Raw genomic sequence first — 16,180 nt, forward strand, 5'->3', positions numbered from 1 at the left:
CCGCCTTTATTCTTCCCCACCTCCCCTCCACCTATCCGCCGCCTCCCAATCATCCTCCCCCACCCCTCGACCCCCGCCGCCACACCTCGTCGCGCCGCCACCACCGGCGAGAAGATGGTCGGGCCAGGCCTCTACACCGAGATCGGCAAGAAGACCAGGGGTGGGTGCCCGTCGGTCCCTCTTTCCCCCGGGTTCCTTTGACGCTCGGGGGTTGAGCTCGCTGGTTATTGATTTTTTTTTTGTTCGTTTGATTTGCTGATTGTTCTCGGTGCGCTTTCTCCGCAGATCTGCTCTACAAGGACTACCAGACCGACCACAAGTTCACCCTCACCACCTACACCTCCAATGGCGTCGTAAGTGCTCCGCTTCCTCTCTGCCCCGCGCCCCTCCCCTCCCCTCACCGGTTTTCGTTCCCCTGGTGCTAGGGCCTTGTGGCATGCTTTGGTCAGATGGGTTAGGGCTTGAATGTATCGGATTGATGAAGCTGTGAGTGGTAGTTTCATGATTTGTATTGGATTGATCTGCGTGGTTTGAAACCTGTAGCGCGATCTCAGCGATGGGCTGCTCGGTAGCGGGATTTAGGCAGGCGCGACAGCCAGCACAGGAGATTGATTAGATTGGTTTCCTGCATGGACCTGCTTATTAGCTGTGCTTTGTGTTTATATGCTAGTCCGTTTGGCGCTGTAATTTAGCAACCTTTGTTTTGCTTGTCAGCCTAGTTCACTGCTTGTTTTGAAGTGAGGTTGGTAGAGAAAGGCCCTTGGCTGTTCGAATGAACAGGGAAAGAATCAGTACTCCACTAGCCTAGCCTGTTTGTTCAAAAAAAAAACCTGTGAATGTTTTGTAAAGTAGTGGCAAGCTTGACATAAGTAATTGGTGTCAGGCTCAATTATCAAGGGATCTGACACATGTTAGCAGTTGTATGTGGGTGGGAGCACAGTTGTTTGAATAGTCAGTTGTTGAATGATGTGTACTCTGAATACTGGCAAGGCAGCTGAGGGCTGTTATGTATGGTGGCTTCTAGTGCGGTTTCGTGGGTTTCCTTCTATGGTTGGCATGTGAATACAATTACAGATCCTGATGAAAAAATGTGTCTTTTATGAATCAAAGCACAATTGTGGATAATAGAATTGCATCCTGCCATGTTTCGTGGATGTTGTATTTCAATCTGGAATAATGTCCATGTTTGTAGAACCTAAAATAATGGGGCCAAATGGTAAATATTGCGTGATTTAACAATGTTTTTTTGTGTGTATGTGTTTGATCTTTCTCTTAAATGGTGCTTATTTATATTATACTGAATAGTGCTATTCTGTTAGAATCATTTGCGTGTGTTTACGACTATCATTTTGTTTCTTATGATTTTAATGTTCTTTATTGCTTATTCATGCAGGCTGTCACAGCTACTAGCACAAAGAAAGCTGACCTGATTTTTGGTGAGATCCAATCACAGATAAAGAACAAGAACATCACCATAGATGTGAAAGCAAACTCAGGCTCAAATGTAAATCTTTCTCTCTTTTTTTCTCTCTATGTATACCTAATTCCTTGAATGGCATACCATACTAAAAAACGGACCTGCAATATGTTCATTTCTTATGATATCACTTGGATTAATGATTGCAGTCTGACAAAGTAACATCAATCATTCTATTTGTGGTTGCTGAACAATTTGCATTCTTATCTAATTAGTTTATCTGCTATAATCCCCACTTTTTATATGTCCTGTTGATTGCTTGCTTTGATGTTTTGTTCAGGTCATTACCACAGTTACTGTTGATGAGATTGCTACACCAGGACTAAAGACTATCTTGAGCTTTGCTGTTCCTGATCAGAGATCTGGAAAGGTAACCATCTAGTCGTCTGTTAATGATTTCTTAAGTGGATTCTTAATGCTTAATGTATTCTTTTTTTATTTATTTCCGGTTGCAGTTTGAGCTTCAGTACTTGCATGATCATGCTGGGGTTAACGCAAGCATTGGTCTGACTGCCAATCCTGTAGTCAACCTCTCCGGCTCCTTTGGAACCAAGGCTCTGGCAGTTGGCGCAGATATTTCACTTGATACCGCATCTGGGAACTTAACCAAATACAATGCTGGACTGAGCATCACTCATGAAGACCTTATCGCATCCCTGAACCTGTGAGTTTTCAAAGCGTAGTAACCCTATATATCTAAATCACTATATTCAACTGTTATTTGGCAGCCTTAGCTTGTTTATTAAATTATGACATTTTTGTGGGTAAGTGAAAATGCCTGTTATTTGACAATGCCTATCATGCTTTGTATTTTTATGATTATTTAGTGTAAATCCCTGTTTGATGTGTCTCACTTCAATTTGTTCTTTAGCTAAGCACACAAAAAGTAGTCAAAATATTAAGGTATTGGTCACCATGATTTCATGCTATCTCGGAGCCATTTCTCAAATGAAGTATTTTAGAAGAAGCAACATTACAATTTTCTTCACATATATTCCTTGCAACTAGAGTTTCTAACCCAGTGAGATTATTGCATGCGCAAAGAAAATTGGTCGAAGGAACAGAGTTTGTTGAGTGCTTTTATATATATAATTGCAAAAAATCAAATCGGGTATCTTCCATTCGGTGGATGGTAATATAGCTAATATCGGGCACTGCCTCTAAAAAGTGGCTGATGGCAAGCAATTTGGTTTTCTACTTTAGGATTGTTTCCTGTCTCCACTAATCCAACCTTCTCTTGCAGGAACAACAAGGGAGACAGCCTAACTGCAGCGTACTACCACAATGTTAACCAATTGACTAGCACAGCTGTTGGGGCAGAGCTGACCCGCAGCTTCTCGACCAACGAGAACACCCTCACCTTCGGCACCCAGCACGCTCTGGATCCACTTACCGTCGTGAAGGCCCGCTTCAACAACTCTGGCAAGGCCAGCGCGCTGATCCAGCATGAGTGGAGGCCAAAGTCACTGGTGACCATCTCGGCCGAGGTCGACACTAAGACCATTGAGAAGAGCTCGAAGGTTGGGATCGCCGTGGCCCTCAAGCCCTGATTGTTTACCAAGCCCTTTTCTCTCTCTTAAGCCCCCAGCATGTACTTCCTTCCCAGCTGAAATTGGGACCAGGTCAGCTTGGGAAAACAAAACAGTTTGGGTTCCCGGCATCTTTTGGTCGTTGCAGTCTATTGATTTCATGAACTGCGATGTTTTCTTGAGGATTTTTTTTCAGTCACCGGTGTAGCACTCTGTTAAATGAGCAACCGTCACAATAATTCAAGCTCGGTAGAATTCTGAACTTGTTTTACCATGCATTTTAGCATAAGTTTACACTGCAAATCAATGGCCAACCGAATGTTGATCTATTAAGTTTGTGACGTGTTTTCTTGGAGTTTTTATCTGGTGTTTGGGGAGTCACTAGGCTGCAATGGAATATGGATGGCTGGCGAGGGCCATCGCTGAGATTTTGTTGCTGCTGAGCTGCATTCGTTTCAGGTTATTCGATTGTGACAGTAATCGCCTTTGATCTATTACACTTGGAACTCTAATGTATCAAATTTATTTACATTTGAGCAGCTTTCACGCATGGTGCCTTGTGTGTAATGTAATAAAATTGTTAATATAGTGCGTGCCAAAAAAATACTTAGGAAATCACCACCGTACTTTTGTATTTAAGCCCGTTTGCCAGAATACCATCAAGTGCCCAAAATATTGGGACTAGCAGAAACTTTCTTTGAATTAAACTAGCAAAAACTTTGAATTGTATTTTAGTAAAGGTTTGAGACAGCGCGGTATTTTTTTTAAAAAAAAAGGGGTTTGAACATGGCGGTATGGTGTGCCCTTGTGGCGCGCCCGCCCATGTCAGGATGCAATTTACGATTGTGCCACTTATCTCCATGGGAATCTTCTCTTATCTCTTCTCGCAAATCACGACGGGACGTGCGCGCGCAGTGCAGTGCGCCCTGCCCTTGCTGTGCTGTCCGGCCGGCCTCCTCCACCTCACACCTAGACGCAACAGAGGGCAGAACCCTGAACCGCGCTGCGACGTCGCGGCCGTGCCACGCGCGCGCGCGCGCCGATGCCGCTGACGCCGCCGTCTTCCTCGCTCTACTGCCCCGGCCGCCGGCTCCTCCCGGCCCGCCCGGCGTCCGCGGCGACGGCACGTTTTTCTCCTTTCTTCCCGGCACCTTCTCGGCAGTCTACGCCGGCGGGGCGTGCGCTGACGGCTGATCCTTTCCTCGTGCGGGTGCGTGTGTGCGCAGGTGGGGAGATGGGCGCGCGTGTCGTGCTCGCTGTCCATGAACGGCTGCGCGCCGGGCGCCGGGGACCGCGGCGCGGTGTGCGTGCGCGAGGCGCGGGCGCTGCCGGCCATGCCCGCGCTGCACGACGCCGTGGGCCAGCTCAGGGCCGCCGTGGACGCGCTCGGGGCCGGCGCGCCGCCACCCGCGCCCTCCGGCATCATCCGCATCGAGGTGCCCATCAGGCAGCGCGTGGACGCCGTCGAGTGGCTGCACGCGCAAAGCGCGCTGCCGCGTTGCTTCTTCTCGGCGCGGGCGCCGTTGCCCGACGCGCCCGCCCTCGCCGGCGGCAACGGCAACGGTGGCCTGGGCGATCGGTGGAAGGAGCCGGTGAGCGTCGCGGGCGTGGGCTCGGCGGTCTTCTTCCGCGGGACCGAGCCCTTCTCCCTCGCTGATTGGCGCGCAATCAAGAGGTAATCGGCGTTGGCAAATTCAGCACCGACAGCCAACTCTTTTTGTATAGTGGCACTAACGTTTCCAAATGATGCTGATGTTGTCTTATCTTTTATCGGTGTTTTCAAACAAAATGGGCATGGTCTCGTTCTCTGAATTGGGTGTGTTTGGCACGGTCGATACTGAAGTTGTCTAATGTTGGCTTCTTGTGTTTGCAATTGTCTGTCAATGAAGATTTCTTTCAAGGGACTGTCCACTGATTCGTGCATATGGCGCCATCCGTTTCGACGCAACGAGCGATGCTTCGGTTGAATGGGAGGACTATGGCTCATTTTACTTCATTGTTCCTCAAGTACGTTGGTCTGCCACTCATTAGGAGATCAGAGATGGAATGGGATGGGACCGTAGCAGTGCTCTGAATTGTGTGAAATGTCTGAACTGTGGTGTAGGTTGAGTTCAATGAGCTTGAGGAGAGCTCGGTCCTTGCGGCGACCATCGCATGGGACGATTCGCTTTCTTGGACATGGCACAACGCTGTGGATGATCTCCAATCACTGTTGCAGAAGGTGCACGTTTCTCTCCGTCCAGTTTTTGCCATCTGGTAGATAGTAACGACTTGTACTTTGTGCAGATATCACCTTGTTCTGTAGAAGTGAACACGTCCAGCCTGCACACCACCATCATGAGTCTAAATCATGTCCCAACCAAAGCATCTTGGGATCTTGCAGTTACTAAAGCTCTTCAGATGATTAAAGAGAGGCAAAGAGAGTTGGTAAAGGTAAATCAGTTTGTAAAGTTTACTCCTGTGCCATATTCTAGCACTATTCATGTATGATTGATGTAACTCCAGGTCGAAACTATCTTGTTATCTAGTTTGTTCAGAGCTTATCCAAAAAAAAAAAAACAAAACAGTGACCAATGTTTTGTACAGGTTGTATTGGCAAGGTGTAGCAGATACATTACCGACACTTGTATTGATCCTGTGGAACTGCTAGCTTGCTTGAAGGTGCGTTTTTTCCCCTTCCTTGTAGTTTTCAAATCAGTCCTATTCTATGAGAAGCTCTCTCTGTAATTTAACTATACAGGTCGAGGGCCAAAATGCTTATCAATTCTGCATACAACCATTGAATGCTCCTGCGTTTGTTGGAAATAGTGTATGTCTACTCTATTCTTACAAATAGAAGTTTTCATAACAGCATACTTGACATTTTTCCTTCTGTTGTATTTGAAAACTTGTGCCACCATATCACCTGCTTTGTTGCAGAGATGATAAATAACTGATTCCTAACTAATGTTGATTTTGTGCAAATATTCTGAATAGCCAGAGCAACTATTTCACCGGAAATACTTGAACATTTCCAGTGAGGCTTTAGCTGGTACTCGAGCAAGGGGAAAAACAAGGGCAGATGACTTTCAAATCGGTCAGGATTTGCTTCTAAGGTTCTTTTCCCTCCTTAGAATTCGTAACTGTATTAAATTTGAGGAGTTCAGGGTGAAATCAAACACCCTGTCCTGAAATTGTGCATGTACTGATACAAAATTTCCTGCAGTAGCAAAGAGGATACTGAATTTACTATAGTGCGGGACAGCATAAAGAAGAAGCTGGAGGCAAGTTGAGTTCTAGAAATACTGGCACTCGACATAGACATAATGCTTTTCAGGAAGGCAGATGGTCCTAGCAATTTACTAAACAACCGTCTGTAATATGATTGCAGATGATATGTGATGAGGTGGTTGTCCATCCCAGCAAGGCTCTTCGGAAACTTCCAAGAGTACAGCATTTGTCAGCACAGTTAGCTGCGAGAATAAGGAATGAAGATGATGAGGTAACCTATGACAGCCCTTCTACTATTTGGAGGAATAATTTTGTATGTAATTGTTGAGAAACATGAACCACTCTTAGAGTACAATAAAATAATGTTTTGTTGTCCTGGCATTGCAGTTTGAGATTCTAAATACTCTTCATCCAAGTCCAGCTGTTTGTGGTTTACCCACTGAAGAGGCACGCCATTTTATACGAGATTATGGTATGTTTAAATTTATTTTGGACACATTTCAAATTTCAAATAATTTGCAGAATGTGTATATTGAGTATCCAATTTCTTTCTGAAATAGAATAATGCAGTAGGTAAGTGCAACGATTTGCAAATACTAAATTGTGATATTTCCGCAGAAATTTTTGACCGTGGAATGTATGCTGGTCCTGTTGGTTGGTTTGGAGGAGCTGAAAGCGAGTTTGCTGTCGGGATAAGGTCAGCGTTGCTCGGAAAAGTAAGCAGAGCTATGAATTTGCTCAGTTCACTATGCATTTGCTATCTAGGATTCTAACTTTCTTTTACCAGACTTGCATAGTTGTTGTTTCTCACAGTTACAAATCTCCTCTGCTTTCAGGGTCACAGCACTTTAGTGTACGCCGGTGCAGGGATCGTTGAAGGTACAAATCCATCTTTTGAATGGGATGAACTTGATCTCAAAGCATCTCAGGTACCATTTTGTTCCAAATCATGGCAAACAGTATGCTTAGTTTTAACTGAAAGGCTAATTTATTTGTTTTTTTTTTTGCAGTTTGCAAAGTTGTTGCGGTACCAAGAACAACATATTCGCTACCAAGAAGCTGAAAATATGGGAACGGTGATATGAATAGAGAAGTAGTAACTAGTAAGTTATCACAAAGTTCAGCATTCATTTTAGCTAGTTATTGCACACTTATTTGTTCGATAGTAAACTAGAAGGAATTCAATTGAGATCTGTGTAATTATGGAATTCAGAACAGCTGTAGTGCTGAAAAATACATTGATTTAATTAGCACCTGAATGTAACAGAATATATTTACAGCATAAACTTCCTATCAATTGGAACATCCCAAATTACTCCCTCCATTTTGCAATGTTTGTCTGGTCTGTTTATGTATTTGATTATCTATGATGAACGCATGTAAAATTTGTACTCATTCGATTGATCAATGGTAAATTTATCCACCAACAACAGGAATGTTATGATTTCGTACAAACATTATGGAACGGAGGTAGTAATAATCCCCAGGCTATTTGTATTAATGGCCTTGATCGTGCTGATGTGCTGATTATCACAAACAAATCCATGTCTCCCAAGATCTTCTTACACTCCTACAGGGATATTTTGATTTGATTTGAAGATTCCAAGATGAAAGAATTTGTGTTGTAGAAACTGCTGCTTTGTTAAAGTGTTTGCCAAGCAAAAAGGATATTTTGATAATCGCAATCGCGTGCCTCCAGAAAGATGACACCAACAAACTATTGACTTATCAGAATGTGATGATTCAGGAGTCGCAAAACGTAAAAAGATCCATAGAAAGCAACCAAGATCAGTACATGTGCACAATAATTGAACACTAGTGTAAGTGTACAATCTTGAACCCTGCAGCCTGTACTGGGTGTTGACTTGTTTATACAACTGTATGTATCTTGGAGCTTTGTAATAACATACAAAGCTACAACCATATTCATCAACATACACAGCTTTGTACACAAACAAGCTACACAACCTCCAAAATCTAGATAAAACTAGGCAGGAAATTAGAACCAGGAAAAGCAGGTTTTGATGCTACCTGGGCATGCTCTTGATGCTCTGAGATAATATGCCGTCTTGGCTGGCTGTGACTACCGGCTAGTCTCTCTTCTGGAGCCCAACCAGGCCGCCATAGAACAGCAGCACCAGCATGAGGAGGTAGCCGACGGCGACCAGCGCGACCAACCTGGCGTCGTCCCAGGCCAGGTAACCGGAGAAGGCCGAGTGGACGGTGAGCACGGCAAAAGCCGTCAGCCGGAGCCATGGCGCACGGCCGTCACGCCCTGCCGCTGACGAAGAAGATGAAGCTCTTCGGGCAGGGTCGTTCTTGGATTTCTTGGCCATGAACGGCAAGAGGAGAGCGCTGCTCTGGGGAGTGGAGGGGAAAGGGGCGCAGGGAGCTCAGTTGCCGGGAAGTTTCCCGGGACGAGTAGCTTTCTGGCTTGTTTGTCCCCACATCAGAGGAACTGACCAATGTCACCACTGCCAAGGGACAAGTTCTTTGCTGATCCCATGACGACATCTTTCGACACAAAAAGTCTAGGAATCCTACGATGGACACAAGAATCCATACGCGTCAATGTCACGACTCACGACTCATAAGCCCCGGTGAAAGTGTGACACTATCATAAAGTCAAGTCTTGGGATGGCCACATAGTCTCTGGTATAGAGACGGCTGAATTTTTTTGTGCCAATTTGTTATAAGTAGACGGAGAATAGATTAAATAGAAATGGGACCTTCACCCAATTAGCCCATGCTAGGGTTTCGCACTTTTGCCTCTTCCTCCCTGTTACGCCATCACCATAGTCTATAACAACCTATATTGCGACGGCTTGAATCGTTATCAATAGGTATCCAAAGTCCATTTCCTTGGAGATCTTGCATCTAAAGAGGGCGAATAAGAATTTTTTGAAAGAACTTCATGCGACGGCCTGCGGATATTAGCATAACTTGTCTCAATGCTCCTTTGCTGCCCGTCGTCTTTGTTATTCACGTGTGTCTTCAACACCTACCTTCAACGTCTGTCACTAACTCCTCTGCAGTCTGCAATGAACCAGTAATGCAAATCGTGTAATCTGTTTGTTATTGAATATAGTAGATTTAGTTCTGTTGTAGACACCGTCTCTTTGTGATATTGCACACAAAGAGAAAGGAAAAGATTTTTAGGAAGTACTCCACACGACCGCTTGCGAACTTCACGAGAACTTTTCGTCCTTAATGCCGCTGGTCGTCTTTGTTATGTGTGTCCTCAACATCGTACTTTACAAACTTTGCTCAAAACTGTGGAACATGAACAGCTAGAAGGCTGATTCTGTTCTCACAATTTTATAAGAACTGTTGAATGTCTATCGTACACAATAGCACAAAGGAACATGTGATAGGTGTAGGATACACTATTCTTGTCTGTCATGCATGAAAACCTTTGCAAATGCCAGCTCAACTGCTGATGTGCTACATGCTCCACGGATATAATGATATGTTCATCTAGCATGGTCACCAAGTCACTTTGGCAGTGAAGCTAAAGGGCAAACAAATAGCGATAACTTGATTAACTTCTAACAAATATCACAGTTGATACAAGTGCTTTATCAGAGCCTTATATATTACTAAAGCTATTATCAGTACATTATATCATGGTGTTATACTCAAGACTGCCATGTCACTAGGGTAGCATCATTAGATAGATGCGTAGAAACATTATCTATACGGGTGCTGGGATTGTTGATGGCACAATCTTTTGATTGAAATAAACTTGATCTCAAAGCAGCCAGTATCCTTTTGTGCAATTCATGACAAGCAGTGCGGTCAATGCTATTTGAAAAAAGAAAGCTAAAATGAAGGTTATTTTAAGTTTTCAATGTTGTTTTGGTGCAGAGAACAATATATATTTGCTATCAGGAGACAGAAAATACGAGGACATTCATTTGAATAAAGTAGCAATCAAGTCATCACGAATTCAACAGTCACCAGTTTTTGTTGTAACCTATTTTGCAATAAACTGACATAGCTCTGCTCCATTTGGTGGGAGATGACTGTGTAGGTATGCTATCAGATGAGTCCTCTTTGGCTCAAAGTCGGTTCCACTTTTCGGAGAGTCCTAATTCATCTTGGTCCGTTTGGATCACTGGAATTGAAACTCATTCCAGGGATCAGATCCTAGGAATTATATTCAACAAGAAATGAATTACTCAGAATCTGATTCAAATCAATTTTCTTGTTTGGACGTACATGGAATCCTTACCCCTGAACAGGGTAACTCATCGATGTGGCAGTGAGATGAGGCAGCCATCAGTCCTTGTCACTTGGATGCAGGGTTGTGACCAGTGTGGGTGGCTGGGAAGGCTCGAAGGACGCGGGATGGGCGGGCAGGGATGGAACTTCACTAGGAGAAGAGAGCAGAGATCGCTGGCCATTAAGGCAAACGAAGCAGATGAACGAGGAGAAAAGCATCATTTCGTTCATATGCACCATTAAATATTAACATAATATCTTTTTACGATATTTGCGCTTATTTGAGCCAATTTTAGTGGTGCAGTGTCTTCTAGCAAATAGCCAGAATTAAACAGTGCTTCCCCCAAAATTTACAGCTATAGATCATGCAAACATACAAGGGTGCATATCCTGTGAAAACCGGAAGAAAGTTGGAAACTTGAAAACTCATCCAAAAGGCATAATTTGAAGCCTCTAAAAAATTTAAAACTTGGGACATCCATGTTCTGTTAAGATGTCCATTGCAAAAATCACCGAAAATGTCATTTTCATATGAATTTTTTTCAAAATAAGTTTGAACCACAACTTTTATGATCTACAGATGTGTCAAATTTTCAAGACTTTATAGTAAGTCTTTTGAATGGGTTTTCTAGATTCTAACTTTTGTCCGGTTTTCACAAGATATGCACCCAAAATACAAAGCTGCAACCATACTCATCAACATATACAGCTTTGTACACAAACACAGCCTCCAAAATCAAAATAAACCTAGGCAGGAAAACCAGCAAAAACAATTCATATAGTACCTTGACATCTCTAGCTGTATGTATCTTAGAACATTGCAAACTACATAGCTACAAAAATATTCAAATCTGTACACAAGCTCCAAACCAAGACAAAGTTAGGCAGGAATTTGGAACCAGCAAAAAAGTTCTCGTTGTACCTGGGCATGCACAAGTGCACATGTTTGACACAATATTGTTGGTGAGGAAGTTGGGTTACCCAGGACAAACTTTTTTTTTTCTAAAATATGCAAAATAAGTAAATAACCACGGTACAAGGCCTCTAAAAGATTGGAAGGTACAAGGGCCTTACAGCTCGAGATGTTTGCCACACTCACCGGACTCAAAATAGTTACAAGGATGGAAAAGTCCATCAACTTGTTGATCTCCCTGCTGCTGCTGCTACTCCAACCACAGTGCACTGGCCAGCTACGCACTCAACATAGGGCGAGTGACCATGTCACTGCCACGACTCATGAACCCCTAGCAACACCATTGCAAAGTAAAATTCTTGAAAACAATACTATCTCTGAATTCCCATGACTCAACAACCTCTATAAAAACAAAGTCATCAATGAAACACACCATTCTTCAACATGAACGGCTACACAGCAGATTCTATTCTTAATTCTTCCAGTGTTTCCAGCTAGTAAGCAAGGTACACCATTCTGACCCTGGAATTTTTTTTCCTGCAAATGTCAGCTTGACTTCTCAAGTGTTAAATGATCCAGGACCTCACAAGTGTCCAGATACCAGGGGGTTTTCTAGTTCATCTACCAAGGTTCTCTATATTCTGATTGAGTGAAATCAAACATGGAACGTGGTTAGCGATACTCTCACTTTGTAGCTCCCTGTCCTGAGGGAGGATCAGTCTCAGGCCTGGCATAAAACGCAGAAGTTTCTGAGTCCAGTAGGATTTGCCTCAGATGCTTGTCTTCCAGATGTTCCTTGAGACAATAAAAATGTGGAACAATCAGCCGTTGTGAGCAAAAATAGGGTATGAAGGAATAGAACATAGACTCAGAGGTCAATGTGATGAGAGAAAATGTTCATGTAAAATCTGAAGAAAGCATGGCACGTGTTTAACACAATTCATTATACAAACACCCTCCAATAATAATTACTTCCGTCAGGGTGATAGAGATTTTAAACACAATCCCTGAAAACAGCTTTTCCTGTAACTACTCCGAAAGATGCAGGATATCGTAGTTCAGTATGTGGAGTTAAATACTCCCTCCATTCAAAATATGAGCTGTGGTTTGACTTGGCATGGTCTTCAAATTACATTTGTAATTATTTCTGTTACAATTAAACTAAATTATTCATAATAAGAAAAGCATTATCACAGGAAAGTCCTTTCTAGAGCAACATAACTGTACTACTCTTGTAGTAAGGGAAAACCTCTGAAAGAATTTCCATCACAAAACATATATATCGTTAGGCTAATCAATGATAAATAAATTACAAAGTTCAGTGGGAGTAGACGAATAACAGAAATATGGGTTGGTTTTCTATGCCACAAGCAATTTGTCCAACAATTTCACTGCCGAACATTTGACTACAAAACAATTGGTTGGTGGCTACCTCTACCTAAAATCAAAATGTAAATTGAGTATACAGCTTACTGTGATATAACCATATAACTTGGGGAAATAACAGCATCGACATTTATAGTAGTGTTTTCAGGTGATGAACATTATCCGCTTTGTTACTTTTTCAATATATGGTATGCAAACTACTGAATATAGTTCTTTGATTAAAGCTAAAGAACATCCCCGTTTCAAGGTTAATCTATTTGTTTATGCCTTGAAATGTTTCTCTTGCTCGCTAATGAATCATTGAATTAAACTCATGTTTCTACATTCAATTTAATACCCTGGACCAATATGCGAACGCGCACGAAAAAATTTCCGCTGATTCGCGAAAAGGCTGTTTGGAAATCAGTGCACACGATGCAGAAACTACAAGGCCAGCGAGATCTATCTACACAGAAACACGCTGATCTGGATCCCGCCACAAAATCGAAAGCCTCAAGGAAGAATCCCAGTCTAAACTGCAACAACAGTGTGGATTACACAATCCCTTCATCAAAGAAGCACAGCATAATCCACTGGTATCCCCACATTGGAGTACAATCGCATCCAAGAATAGCTTCCGTGCCACAAAACAAGGGGAACAAAGCTGTGATCTTTACCGAGCAAAGCAATAAGATAAATCTGTGATCCTGCAGTGGAATTGCAGAAAGAAAGATGGGGTGGAAGCGGAGGCAGGAGAGGCGTGGCAAGGGCTGGGGTTACCTCTAGGCAGGCGCGGTACTTGTGCCAGTGGTCGGCGCAGTCGTCCCTCTGCCACTGCCCCTTGGCGAACTTGTCGGCGTACCACCGGTTAAAGCACTCGTGGTACGCCGCGCGCAGCTCCGAGCACGCCGCCGCCGCCTTTGAGGGGGCGGACGGCGTCGTCGAGGAGGACGACTTGCTCCGCCCGAACACCATGCCCTCTTCTGCTTCGCCGCCGCCGCTTTGCGCGAAACCCCTTCAGTTTTGACCCCGTAAGCGGAAGTCAAATGTTTGACGTGAGCCTTCGGGCGAGACGTATTCCTGCACTTACGTATCAAAGTGATGAAAGCGGATTGCACTAGAAAATACTTCTGCTCAAACCGATTTCAATGTCTAATGACGGTTTTATACTTTTATGTATTATCATATAGTTTTGTGATGATTTAGTAGACGATTACTATAATTAGTTGTATTTTAAATTATCTCATATGCATAGTAAAAAATATTATGTTTGTATGATGATAACTAATCAGCGCAACAGTGCACAAGTGATTCAAATACACTGCTAAGAGCAATTCGAGTGTTGCTCGGAATCGAACCGTGAAATGAGAGAATCGAATTTTACACACCGGAGCAGTCGACTCCATATATCTCAGATACTGAAATTAATTTTCCAACACAGTTCAAATCATAAACCATAAAACTAAGTATTATAATCAAAATTGTAATGGCAGGTAGCTTTGGTACTGAGTGGCTAGGAAATAAGCACTTGACATAGTTTTCACATTTGTTTAACTCAATATGACCTCAATAAATCGATACTCACATTGTATTTTTCAAATTCTCTAGCACCTTACAGGCTTTGCACATTAAAATCAATTTGCACACAGGAGATGCCCTAAATATAAGTATAAAGAAATGGAAAGTTGTCCTAAGTTTTAGCTTGGGATCAATTGGCTTAACTTTTATGATTTAAAATTGCCACCACTTCCGAAAACAATACTATCTGCATATCTTTGATTAATTGACGTAACAAGTACGACATATATGCTTATGTATTTACCATTAATCTGATATTCATTTATGTTGACGTTCCATTTTGTCATTAACGGACAAGTGATATGGTACTTCCTTCATTTTTAAGTATAACGCCATACTAAAAATGATGAAGCACTCCCTCCATTTCAAAATATGTTCCAAAATATAGATCGTTTTGACTTTTTTAGATTTATAGATTTTACTATGCACCTAGATATACATTATTTCTAGATACATAGCAAATACTATGAATCTAAAAATACCAAAACGGTCTATATTTTGGAACGGAGGGAGTACATACTATTGTGCTACGAAATCTACTTTGCTACTCCCTCCGTTCCAAATTATTAATCGTTTTAACTTTTTTAGATTCATAGATTTTACTATGCACCTAGACATAATATATATGTAGATATATAAAAAACCTATGAATCTAAAAAATACAAAATAACTAATAATTTGGTACGGATGGAGTAGTTCGGTAAAAATATATTGCCAGGGTTCATCATCACATTTCATAACTACTCCATTCGAATCTATATATAGAAATAGCGAATGCTTACACAAATGCCAAACAAAGACCAGCTGCGCTAGCCGGAAGGTGATATGTGCATCGAGGAGTGGTGGACTCAGACGTTGCAAAATCTACCTAGGAACCAGCGAAGGACGAAAGCTGTTGTCATCATGTCCACGGTTTGGAACCTATGAAAGGAGAGGAACAGAAGAACATTTGAAGGAAAGGAGGCTGAGCCGGTGATTGTGCTGCAGCTGGTCAAGGAGGAGGCCAACCTTCGCTTTTCCAAGCGTGTGGTACCCCGATGGTCAACTAGTTTCTTATATATGTTACATATTCTTGTATTTGGAGTGAGTATTTTTTTTAATTGTAATATCTGTTTTGTAAGATCTGAATTTTTTCTCCTTCTAATATGATTTGGCAGCGCTAATTTTGCATATATGATTTAGCATATATGTGTTGCATGCATGCTAATTTTGCATGGCTGCATGCATATCTTATACCTATTTTTTTTATCGGATCTGCTGGAGATATGGAAATTAACTCAGCTAATGGAATCTGTAAAATGCTTTACCAACCGATTTCCTGATTTTTTGTCACGCTCCACCACTGCTGATAGCTAGCGTGGAACGTGTGTCCGGGCAACCAATCATACCTGTTTATTCTTATTCCCTCCTATTTTTGTCTTAAGTGTCAAACAGGTCGGGTCACTTTTTAGTATGGTATTGTACCCAAATATTCAATAAATCACTTTTCGGTGTGTCTATGAAACTTAGAAAAAAATACAAGATTATAAGTAATTTTCACTGTAAATCGACACATATTGATTCAAGATTTTAACAGTCCCGAATGCCAAGTACATTTTGCCAGGAGAAGTAATAACAAAGGTTCTATGCTAACAAAGTATTAGAAAAATGTTTCTTATCCATCTCAGGTATTTTATTTTGGGATTCCGACGCCTATCAAATCAGTGGTGCTGAATTCAAGTTTGACATATTTATTGGACATTTCTTTCATTATAATAGGTTTTTCTCACCCTTTTTGGGCACAAGATTGCCATAATCAACCCCACTCATGTCAACGGGCCTTTTAGTTTTATTTCATGGTATGAGTACACGAGGAATCAACGGGAACTTAGAGTCGTTTAGGAA

General features: G+C 42.3%; 3 protein-coding genes across 3 annotated transcripts; 2 read left to right on the forward strand and 1 right to left on the reverse strand.

Moving 5' to 3' along the window:
- LOC112882631 (mitochondrial outer membrane protein porin 1) lies at nucleotides 1-3,280 on the forward strand. Its single transcript, XM_025947724.1, has 6 exons — nucleotides 1-160; nucleotides 286-353; nucleotides 1,394-1,504; nucleotides 1,758-1,847; nucleotides 1,933-2,141; nucleotides 2,721-3,280. The coding sequence occupies exons 1-6, from the start codon at nucleotides 115-117 to the stop codon at nucleotides 3,025-3,027; spliced, it is 831 nt and encodes a 276-aa protein (XP_025803509.1). The 5' UTR covers nucleotides 1-114; the 3' UTR covers nucleotides 3,028-3,280.
- Nucleotides 3,281-3,902: 622 nt separating this feature from the next.
- Nucleotides 3,903-7,540, forward strand: LOC112883135 (isochorismate synthase 2, chloroplastic-like). The gene is made up of 14 exons (XM_025948377.1): nucleotides 3,903-4,129; nucleotides 4,233-4,681; nucleotides 4,896-5,013; nucleotides 5,111-5,227; nucleotides 5,293-5,439; nucleotides 5,593-5,667; nucleotides 5,747-5,815; nucleotides 5,983-6,101; nucleotides 6,212-6,269; nucleotides 6,377-6,487; nucleotides 6,604-6,688; nucleotides 6,835-6,932; nucleotides 7,053-7,145; nucleotides 7,227-7,540. Exons 1-14 carry the CDS (start codon nucleotides 4,049-4,051, stop codon nucleotides 7,299-7,301), a joined length of 1,695 nt encoding a protein of 564 aa, XP_025804162.1. The 5' UTR covers nucleotides 3,903-4,048; the 3' UTR covers nucleotides 7,302-7,540.
- Nucleotides 7,541-11,178: 3,638 nt separating this feature from the next.
- LOC112879651 (uncharacterized protein At4g33100) lies at nucleotides 11,179-13,725 on the reverse strand. The gene is made up of 2 exons (XM_025944003.1): nucleotides 13,499-13,725; nucleotides 11,179-12,148 (listed from the first exon to the last, which is right to left on the reverse strand). The coding sequence occupies exons 1-2, from the start codon at nucleotides 13,691-13,693 to the stop codon at nucleotides 12,038-12,040; spliced, it is 306 nt and encodes a 101-aa protein (XP_025799788.1). The 5' UTR covers nucleotides 13,694-13,725; the 3' UTR covers nucleotides 11,179-12,037.
- Between the last annotated feature and the right edge of the window lie 2,455 nt (nucleotides 13,726-16,180).

The sequence above is a fragment of the Panicum hallii genome, chromosome 2 (genome assembly GCF_002211085.1).
Source record: "Panicum hallii strain FIL2 chromosome 2, PHallii_v3.1, whole genome shotgun sequence".
Taxonomy (NCBI): domain Eukaryota; kingdom Viridiplantae; phylum Streptophyta; class Magnoliopsida; order Poales; family Poaceae; genus Panicum; species Panicum hallii.

Excerpts from the sequence above, each read along its gene's own strand:
- LOC112882631 (XM_025947724.1), top strand. The coding sequence starts at position 115 with ATGGTCGGGCCAGGCCTCTACACCGAGATCGGCAAGAAGACCAGGG. Across the intron at positions 354-1,393 it reads CCTACACCTCCAATGGCGTC|GCTGTCACAGCTACTAGCAC; the intron begins GTAAGTGCTCCG and ends TTATTCATGCAG. Across the intron at positions 1,505-1,757 it reads AAGCAAACTCAGGCTCAAAT|GTCATTACCACAGTTACTGT; the intron begins GTAAATCTTTCT and ends TGTTTTGTTCAG.
- LOC112883135 (XM_025948377.1), top strand. The coding sequence starts at position 4,049 with ATGCCGCTGACGCCGCCGTCTTCCTCGCTCTACTGCCCCGGCCGCCGG. Across the intron at positions 4,130-4,232 it reads GCCCGGCGTCCGCGGCGACG|GTGGGGAGATGGGCGCGCGT; the intron begins GCACGTTTTTCT and ends GTGTGTGCGCAG. Across the intron at positions 6,933-7,052 it reads GGTCAGCGTTGCTCGGAAAA|GGTCACAGCACTTTAGTGTA; the intron begins GTAAGCAGAGCT and ends CTCTGCTTTCAG.
- LOC112879651 (XM_025944003.1), bottom strand. The coding sequence starts at position 13,693 with ATGGTGTTCGGGCGGAGCAAGTCGTCCTCCTCGACGACGCCGTCCGCC. Across the intron at positions 12,149-13,498 it reads AGTACCGCGCCTGCCTAGAG|GAACATCTGGAAGACAAGCA; the intron begins GTAACCCCAGCC and ends TATTGTCTCAAG.